At 48.3% G+C, this 10,470-nt stretch overlaps 1 protein-coding gene across 3 annotated transcripts in view; it reads left to right on the forward strand.

Moving 5' to 3' along the window:
- camkk1a (calcium/calmodulin-dependent protein kinase kinase 1, alpha a) overlaps positions 1 to 2,101 on the forward strand; it is a 111,957-nt gene extending 109,856 nt beyond the window's left edge. For all 3 annotated transcript variants that reach the window (XM_055657831.1, XM_055657832.1, XM_055657833.1), the window contains one exon: positions 21 to 2,101. In XM_055657831.1, coding sequence (XP_055513806.1) covers positions 21 to 93 — 73 coding nt within the window. In that variant the 3' untranslated portion in view covers positions 94 to 2,101. The remainder of the gene's footprint in view (positions 1 to 20) is intronic.
- Positions 2,102 to 10,470: the final 8,369 nt, after the last annotated feature.

Raw genomic sequence — 10,470 nt, forward strand, 5'->3', positions numbered from 1 at the left:
CCCGTCTGTCCCTGTTGCAGGAAGCAGGCGAGCGGGGATGGAGGCAAGGGAAGCGAGCTGCCGGACGTGTGGGAGGATGAAGCCAACTCCTGAGCTGCCCCCGATCCCGTGCATGCTGCCTGCGTGAGGTCCGTCGCTGCCTGCGGTCCGTCGCACACTCCTGTCAGACCCGTCTTCGCTCCTCATCCCACGCGGCCATCATGGACTAGAGGTGTGTGTCCGCCGCCAAGTGTGAACACAGCGGGTGGGCGGGGCAGGCACTGAAGCGACCTCTGACCCCTGACCCCCCACCCCACTCGAGCAGCCTCGCTGGACGAGGGGACAGCCCGCGGGCGGTGGAGTGGAGGAGGTCGTGTGCGTCCAGCGCAGGTCCAGGCCGAGCCCCTTTCTTCTCCCCCTCTATTGACTGCTTGGACCCCCAGCGCAAGACCACCTCACCTGCACGGCTCCCCAGGGAGGGGGTGAGCCCGTTCCCTCAGAGCAGCTGCAGTCTGAAGAAGGATCCCCACCCGAACCGTCATCTGTCGACTCCCTCCACAGAGGCTGCCTGACCCGCTGGGTTCCTCCACCACTCTGTGCTTTGCTCCAGATTCTAGCACCTGCGGTTCCTGGTGTCTCCACTGGTTTCGGGAGCTGGCTGACTGATATTGGGTGGGGAGGGTTGGTGGTGGAGGTGGTGGGGGTTACAGTGGACGGGGATGTTGAGGTCAGGCAACCAGGTACCTGCGGATAGATACCAAACTGTTATTGCTCTTCAGTGAGCAGAACTCTGCATCGAGTGGTGACGCTCTGGGTCAACAGACCCAGCACCTGTTTGATTTTGCTTCAATTCTATTGATATGCCTTTTATCAAATTGTTCAGCCGATGAATGTAATGGATAAGTTAGCAACCTAAATGACTTGGATGATTCACAGCTTGGTTTGAATCTTGCCGATGGGATCAGGTTACAGCCCCAGTTGTGGGTCGAAGGGGGAGATAAATCTCTACAGCCTCACTGGGGATGGGCACAGGACATAAAACCACTGTGCAGCACAGGAATAGACCCGACGGCCCACAGAGTCTGTGCCGAATACGATGCCAAGATGTACTGATCTTCTCTGCCTGCATGTGAATCAATTCCCTCCATTCCCTGCATATACACCCTTGCATCCCCTGAAACACCGCTATTGTATCTGCCTCCACCACCACCACTGACAGTGCGTTCCAGGCACCCACCACTCTATGATTAAAGCTATGGCCTCTAGTATGGTGATAAAGAATAGACTGCCTACCACCTCTATGCTTTTCATAATTTTATATACAACTCTGAGCCGAGGATGACCCGTCCAGTCCCAGTTTGGAAGCTGTGAGGAGAGGCCCTGCAGCACTGGAATCAGCCTGTGTGTGTCCACGGCAAGCAGACAGGCAGGAGGCGCGACTATAACACTTCATCTCACCGGGCCAAACCCGTATCCAGCCACCTACCTGCCCAGCAAGCCACGTGCTGCCCTCCTCCCCTCCCCCCCACCTCCCCCCCCAGTGTTCTGAGGGGTGGGCTTGTGCTCCACTCCCAAGGCTTGGGATGGAGGAGGTAAGAGCCACCACCGGCCTCTGGGTCAGCGGCACCGTCCCTCCAAGACCTGTCTGACCCCCTGGCCCAGTGATGAAGGGTCTCGACCCGAAACGTCACCTATTCCTTTTCTCCAGAGATGCTCCCTGGCCCGCTGAGTTGCTGCAGCAGTTTGTGTCCCAGACCCTGGCAGACGCCCTGTGAAAGTTCCAGGAATCCAGCGGCAGAGGACAAGGATTCAAAGGATGGGCTGTGGTGGGCAGCCGGGCTGTTTGCCTGCAACATCCACGGTGAATGGTGAGGCTGGACCCCATCACTGGCACTGGCGAACCCCCATGTTCCAGGGGGGTCTGTCTAGGGGTCGGATGTGAGTGGATCCCAGCACTGAGCGTATGGTCTCAGTTCACCCCCTCACTTTCTCAGGACCGCACTTGCTGGCAGTAACAGGCAGACAGAATGCAGAAATCGAGGTGACTTAACAAGTCTGCACAGTCACTCTCGTGTCCCCATCATGAATGCTACGTGCATTCTAGATTGCATTGTCCCACGGATTACAGAAACTTTGTATTATAACCCAGTTTGCAGTGATAGTCGTACAAAGTGTGGAAACTTTGGCCCAACTTGCCCACACCGACCAACATGCCCCATCTACACTAGTTCCACCTGCCTGTGTTGGGCCCACATCCGTCTCAGCCCGTTCCATCCATATACCACACTGAATCGTCACACTGGATAGTCAGACTGTACATTCACACAGCATTAACGCACACAGTACAGACACACGAAACTAACACAGTTTACATTCATACTGTAGAGGAACGCAGTTTGTAATCGCACTTTATAATCACATTGTAGAATTCCAGTTTACAGCCACACAGTATCATCACACAGTTTACAGTCACACTGCAGTCATAAGTTTGCCGACACACAGTTAAAGACTCCCATGGTTGGTAGTCACACTTTACAGTCACGCTATAGAATGACACAGTTTGCAGTCACATAGCATAACCACACAGTTTGCAGTTGTACTGTAGTGTCACACAGTTTGTAATCACCCTGTGACCACATTGTAGCGTAACACAGTTTACAGTCACGCAGCATAACACTACATTATTTATAGGCACACAATGTTTGCAGTCGCGACAGTGTCACATAGACTAGAGTGCCCGGGCGTTGAAAGTCACACAAGGTACAGTCACATGATATCGTCACAGTTTACATTCACACAGAATAATCCCACAGCTCACAGACAATGCAGTGGAGTTTAACACTACTGTTGCGTTGCATTGTCCCTGAGTTTCCAGTCACATAATAACGCAGTTAATAGTCTGAAGAAGGGTCTCGGCCTGAAACGTCACCCATTCCTTCTCTCCAGAGACGCTGCCTGTCCCGCTGAGTTACTCCAGCGTTTTGTGACTCCCTTCGATCTGCTACACATCTTTCCTACGCAGTTAATAGTCACACAATTTACAGTTGCACAACACTATGTTTTACACACACACTCGACATAATCACACAATTTAGAATCACAAGATTGTCGAACTCTAATTATACAGCGGCCTCACACAGTCACAGAGGCGGTCATATGGTAGGACTGTGTTTCTAGGTTTGTAGTTATAACACGTACGATCACACACAACCATACAGCATCATGCTGTGCAGCGCACTGTCATGTAGTTACACCTGCAGACACACACCAGCTAATGTTACACACATTGCAGCCAGATAGTTTGCAATAACACTTCTCAGTCACGTATTTTAATGCCACTGTGCACAATCATTCACCACACAGCCACACAATTAATTGTGGTACAGTTTACGGTTGTACTTTACAATATCACGGCAGGCAATCAAAGATTTTCCAGGTACAGTACAAAGTACAATGACTGTGCTGCAGCAGCGTACAGTCAAATAGGTGCAGGCAGACTCCAGTCAGCCTACGCACTCACACAGCAGACTGACACGGTAGATTGTGGCAGGTGAAGCAACAGTCAGTGTGGATATGGTGGGCTGAAGGGCTGGTACGGTGATTAGCCACAGTGATTAATCACAGTAAAAAGCCCCACTGTGACGAACAAATCAAAGGGGAATCAAAGGGCAGGAGAGAGAGAGAGAGAGAGAATATATTTTGTGCGAATTAGGAGGAGAATAAGAACGAAGGGATTGGAATGACAGGGGCCAGATGGGCCAAATAGCCGCCTCCTGTGTCACAATGACTGAGTTAGGATAAGAACTATCGGGTGTAGTTCTCACATTAACCGTCCCGATTACAAATGAAAGAAGCCCACACATCAAGCCATAAGTACTCTGAATAAAGACAAAAGATAATGGAGATGTCTGCAACCCACCACGGTGTCAGGGGAGATGGCAGGAGGATGAGGTTGAGAGGGAGAGTTAGATCAGCCACGATTGAATGGCGGTGTAGACTTGATGGGCTGAATGGCCTAATTCTGCTCCTATCACTTATGAACATGAACCAGACTGCTCCCAAGAACCAGTGCTGCCTTGGGGCCCCCACCCAGCCACCAATCTGCCTGATGACCCACCACACCCTAGCCACTTCCTTAATCCAAGCCGCGAGCCCAGGCCTGGACTTGCCCCACAGGCTTCAGCCCCCTCTCCACACCACCCGCCCACTTGGCCCTTGTTTGTGGGCAGGCCAGGATGTGCATCACTGTGACCAACAACTGATGCATGCAGCTGGCGGCGAGTACTCCAGCTGCAGCCTAGGTTGCCCATAAACACCAGCATCGTTGTACCTCCTCCAGCCCTGGGATAGGGGGTTAATGGTTGGGCAGACAAAGCCCAGAAACCCAGCAAGTACCCGGTGGGACTGGTCATTGCATGAAGCAAGTAGGGCAGAAGGCACTGCATGGATTAGCAACAGTTGTCCATGGGAGAGCTCTGTCCCCACAGTAACATGCCTGGCATTCCCTGCATGAGCCACAGTTGTATTATACCCAGCATGGCAACCAAGGTTAAATGATACGCCTATGTCCTATTGCATTGCGGCACGGAATGTTGTTGCTGGCAGTTACTCACCCTGTGACTACGTCGGTTTGTGTGGCTGATGAGGCAAGAGGGATGTTTTGAATTCTTACGCTCAGCCTTTGATCAGCGGGTTAAATTGCTGAAAGGTCTCCCGCGGCTTTTTATTTCGATGTAGTCAATAAATCGAGGTGTCATCCTTCCACTGCACCTGGCGGGAACGTGAATCTCCGTGTTTGCTGTGTCTATTGGATGTTACATGAATCTGCACTGTTTCAAACTTTATCTTATGCATGATGGAACTGTACTTAATCCGGGGAGAGATGCAAATGTTACTCTGTAAATATGTATTGATATAAAGAGCATATTTTTTGCATGCTTTTATATTCTAGCAATGAGGTAAAAAACCTTCAGTAAGTTACTCATAATGAGCAATTACGGACTCAATTGATTGAATAATTGCATGGAAGGCAAGATGACTGTAAATTTAAAGTTCAATAAAACCTGTTATATTCCAGACTTTGTTCAAGAGTTTGAACCTCTTTGTTCTTCATAACCCTTCTGGTTCCGAGTAGAATGGTGTCTTCAACATTACAAGCCTTGCTTGCTTTTGTCTGCTTGTCCTATCAAATATTTGTGTAATTAAAGTTTTACAAGACAGCTTAAAGAAAGATTGCACCCCCAAATAAAGATATTAGTGCAAAACACAATTAGAAAATGAGCCCATGTAGAGCAAGAGTTGGTCCGTAGTGATCTACTGATGAGATTGGATTCAGGTTGAGTGAAAAAAAAAAAATCACCAAGTGCTGGAGGACATCAGTGGGTCAGACAGCACCCTTGGAGAACATGGATAGGTGACGTTTCAGGTCGGGACCCTTCTTCAATCTGTAGAAGAGTTCTGATTCAAAATATCACTCATCTATATTCTCCAGAGATGTTGCCTGACCCACTGAGATGTTGCCTGACCCACTGAGTTGGTCAGACCCAACACTTTGTGTCTATGTTTTGTAAACGAGCATCTGCAGTTCCTTGTTTCTACATATGGGGTCAGTGCATGGAGAGAGAGGGAGTTGAGGTGGGTACGTGATATGAGGCTGCAGCCATGATCTGACCCAGTGGGTTGGAATGACCGAGGGACCTCTTCCATTTCCCACGATCATCACCAGACATCCTTTCAAATGAATTTGAATCGAATTATAATTCACCCACTGCAAGTGATTTTGGCTGTGGTTCACCATTTCTTTTCACCTTCTTCATGGCAGATATCTTTTGTCCTGTATTTCTTCATCTCTCTGTCGCTGCTCTTCACTCTTCACAGAATCATCGAATGCAGCAATGGCCCTTTGGCCCACCTCATCCATGCCGGGGTGGGAGATTGCAACCTTCACGTGGCCCGCCCTGTTTCGACGAATGCAATCAAATGAGATCAAATAGAACAAGTTGTCTTTCAACTTTAGGGTAGATGTGTGCATGCCACACGCAAGAAGAAGAAGATCCATGCCAACCTTGATGCCTTTCTAGGCATGTGCCATTGGCCTGCATTAGGTCTGCATTCCTCTCTGCCTTTCCATTCCAAATACCTGTCCAAATTATTTTTAAATGTTATAAGAGTATCTGCCTCCATCATGGACATTGTGGGCCAAAGGGCCATTTCTTATGTTGCACTGCTCTATGTTCTAAATGCAATGTCTTCCCTGCCAACACCGTGCCCAACTATCCAGCTGATCTTTGGCTCACTGTGACTTGAGACAACCTTCATCACTATCTAGGATTCCACCAATATTCATGTGATCTGCAAACTTACTAATCAGCCCACCTACATTCACATCCAAGTCAGAGTATATATATATATATATTCCCTCCAGTACAACAGTTGTTACAGATATCCAGTCTGTAAAACAAACATCAAACATTATTCTCTGCCAGTTAGTTTTGGATTGAGTTTGCCTTGGATTCTATTGTGCCTTTTGTGCCTTCACCTGCTGACCCAGCCTCTAATGTGGGTCCTTGTCAAGATCCTCACTGAAGTCCATGGAAACCGCCTCTCCCACATCCACTGCCCTGCCATCATCAATTTCTTAGTTGCCTTTGAATAAACGCAATCAGGTTTGGCAGAGATATTTTCTTCTGCACAAAACCATGCCGACTCCCCCTGAGTAGCCCCGACCTTACAGGTGAACATAAATCCTATCCCTCAGAAAATTTTGCAACAACTACGGTGGCGTATCGGTAGAGTTACGGCCATACAGCGCCAGAAACCCAGGTTCGATCCTGACTACAGGTGCTGTCTGTACGCCGTTTGTACGTTATCCCTGTGACCTGCGTGGGTTTTCTCCGAGATATTTGGCTTCCTCCCACGCTCCAAAAACATACAGTTTTGTAGGTTAATTGGCTTGGTGTAAATGTAAAATTGTCCCTAGTGTGTGAAGGGTAGCGTTAATGTGCAAGGATCGATAGTCAGCGCGGACTCGGTGGGCTGAAGGGCCTGTTTCTACGCAGTATCTCTAAACTAAACTCTTCTCTGATGGGTTTGTACTTCAGGTTTCAACAGAAACTTCACTCAATGACAGAGCCAGTAAGGCATTAACATGGTTGCACTTTTAAAGTGACAGAGCTAACATTTTAATTCAGGTGATCAGGTGCTGTCTGTGTGGAGTTTGCACATTCTCCCTGCGACCATGTGGATTTCCTCCGGCTGCTCCGGTTTCCTTCTAGATCTCAAAGACATGCAGGTTTGTAGGTTACTAGTACTCTTTAAAATTGCCCCGAGTGTGTAGGGAGTGGATGAGAATGTGGGCAGACATAGAACTGGCGTGAGTGGGTAATCAATGACTGGTGTGGACTCGATGGGCTGAAGGGCCTGTTTCCATGTTGTAGCTGTAAACTAAACTAAACTAAGAGTATGGAAGAGCAGGCTTGTGTCCAGGAGCAGGCAACAGCGGTAAACGCAGGATGTCACAAGCAATAAATTAGATGCAGCACAGCAGGATGTACAGGACAAGTATCAGTTGGATGTGACACATGAAACAGCTGGACACACATCTGGCACTACAGGAGTACGACATCTCAGAGACGGGAGGTTCTCAGTGCTGGAAATTATTTGGATTCAGATGGCGGTTCTGTGATGATAGTGGCGCAGTTGTAGAATTGTTGCCTTACAGCGCATGCAGCGCCAGAGACCCAGGTTCGATCCTGACTACGGGTGCTGTCTATACGGAGTTTGTACATTCTCCCCGTGACCGCATTCCAATGATGTATAGGTTTGTGGGTTCATTAGCTTTGTAGAAATGTAATTTGTCCCTAGTGTGTGTAGGTCGGTGTTAATGTGCGGGGATCGCTGGTCGGTGCGGACTCTCTGGGCTGAAGGGCCTGTTTCCACGCTGTATCTCTAAACTAAACTACACACCAATGCCTTTAGTTCCTCAGAGGTTTGAGGAGATATGGTATGTTGTTGAAAACGTTTATCAAACCTCGATAAGTGTACTGAGGAGAGCATCCTGACTGCATCATGACCAGGCTGGGGAAATCTAATGCGGAAGAACAAAGGAGGCTGCAGAAAGGGTTGGACATTATTGACCTCAACACCATTGAAGGGATCTCCAGGAAGTGCTATATCAAGAAGGCAGCTGATGTCATCAAAGACCCACACCACTGCTTCTCGCCGCTACCATCAAGGAGAACGTGCAGGGCCCTGAGAACTGTTACTTCCAGTGCAAGAACAGCTTCTTTCCATCAGAATCTTGAACTACCCTGTACAATCCTAACCACAAACCCAACCTCAGCACCAAACTTCTCCAGTCTTTGCACTACTGTGGTTGCTCTGTGTTCTTCGTATTTTGCAATATCAGGTTCTGGTTCCTTGATTCGTACGGGTGTCAGGGGTTATGGGGAGAAGGCGGGAGAATGGGGTTAGGAGGGAGAGATAGATCAGCCATGATTGACTGGTGGATTAGACGATGGGCCGGATGGCCTAATTCTTCTATTACTTATGGTTTACTAAGAATAGCTGATAAATTATTAATTTTTAATTTTTGTTCTTGTGGCACCTAATGTGCCTACAGAGCTGCTGCATGTAAGAATTGCATTGTTTCCGTTCATATCTGGCATATGATAAATAAACAAATCTCTTGACAGTTCATATCCGGCTCCATAACGACACTAAGGGGATATATCAAATTGCACTTCCGGGCGTAACCAAAATGCCCAGGTGGGAGATTTTATTTTTTCAGACACCTGGCCTCGCCAAACACACCAGAGCCAGCCTGTCCCTGGACTGGGGTCACCATGGGGAAGGCCATGAACTGACGTGGAGTCACACAGTTCAGGCTGAGTCACCTTCATCAAGGTGCCTGGTGAGACTCCATTACCCATGCCAAGGGCACGTGACTGCATTGCCCATGCCAAGGACACGTGACTGCATTGCCCATGCCAAGGGCAGTTCACAGTCTTCTGATTCAGGCAGCAATACTCCCTTTTTATAGTCTAATACTAATCGTCTGGTCACCTTCTCAAACGTGATCACCCGTATTAAATCCCGGGTGACTTTATTTCCAACAAGATCTACTTAATGTTAGGGCAATATTCTGCCTCCACTGTATTAATTTCCTCTCTGGATTCCTGGCCAAGATCAACGGATGTAAATGCAATAAAAGATGCCTCTGAAACAGGTCGTCAGCAACACCACAGGCCCGATCGGTGGCAGGGAGCAGCCACAGGGGGAACAGTTAGAACCTGGTTATTTCACAGAGCCCATTACAGACCTGAATTATCTCCTGTTGTGCGGCTTCTCAAAGGCTGTTTACTGAGTGGCGGGCAAAGGGATTTCTGCTTCCCTGCTGTATCTGATAGAAGTTGCAGAAAAATCTCCATGTTATTTCTGGTTCTGGGACTGTGGACAAACCTGTAATTATTACTCAACTATCAAGGATGCCCTGGAGAAGAAATAGCGATTTGCATTTATATACTGCCTTTCATGGCCACAACACATCTCAAACTGTTCCATGCTCATTAACCCACTGCTAATTTCCCCACTGCCCTCACGAGGGTTGATTTATAGCAGCCAACGAAGCCACCATCATTGGATGAATAACTGGTAACATTGAGCCAAAGTACAGGAGCCAGATCAAAAACCCGTTGGAGTGGTGCCAGGACAACAGTCATGTTCTCAATTTTAGCAAGACCGAGGCACTGACTGTGGACTTCAGGAAGGGCAAACTGAGGGATAATGCATCTGTCCTCATCAGATAGACGTGTTTCAGAGAGTCAAACAGTGCTTCCACACCTCCAAAATGTTTTTCCTTAAATAGAATCCCAAATTTCCTGGAATTTGATGGTATTTCCTAACATTTTCGAAAATGCTTCCTGCCTGCTATTTGTTGTTGGGTTTATTTCTGCGGGCACACGGTAACAACACAAAGAACCAGGCAAAACAGATCTATGTAACTACATCGTATCTGCCTGCTTCTGTTTACTCATTTGTACAGTGTTATGCAAGGCAGCTTTTGTTGCCTGCAACAGCTTTCGTTGTCTTCATTTTTTCAACCTGCTCGCATGTGACTCAGTCTCTCTCTCCCGCTCTCCCTCCCGCTCTCCCTCTCTCCACCCCTCCTTCTCTCCCTCTCTCCGCCCCTCCCTCTCTCCCTCTCACCCTCTCTGCCCCTTGAGCCTGCCCACCGTTCTGTAAGATCAAAGCCAATCCCAATGTAACTGCAATCCCACCGCCCACTGGTAACTTTTCACCTGAAGAAGGGTTTCGGCCCGAAACGTTGCCTATTTCCTTCGCTCCATAGATGCTGCTGCACCCGCTGAGTTTCTCCAGCTTTTTTGTGTAACCTTCGGTAACTTTTCACCACTAGGTTTATCCAGAATTCCACCACTGCCTTAAAAATAATCATAGGCTCAACTTCCACTGAGAAAGAGAATTCCAAAGACT

The sequence above is a fragment of the Leucoraja erinacea genome, chromosome 28 (genome assembly GCF_028641065.1).
Source record: "Leucoraja erinacea ecotype New England chromosome 28, Leri_hhj_1, whole genome shotgun sequence".
Classification (NCBI taxonomy): domain Eukaryota; kingdom Metazoa; phylum Chordata; class Chondrichthyes; order Rajiformes; family Rajidae; genus Leucoraja; species Leucoraja erinaceus.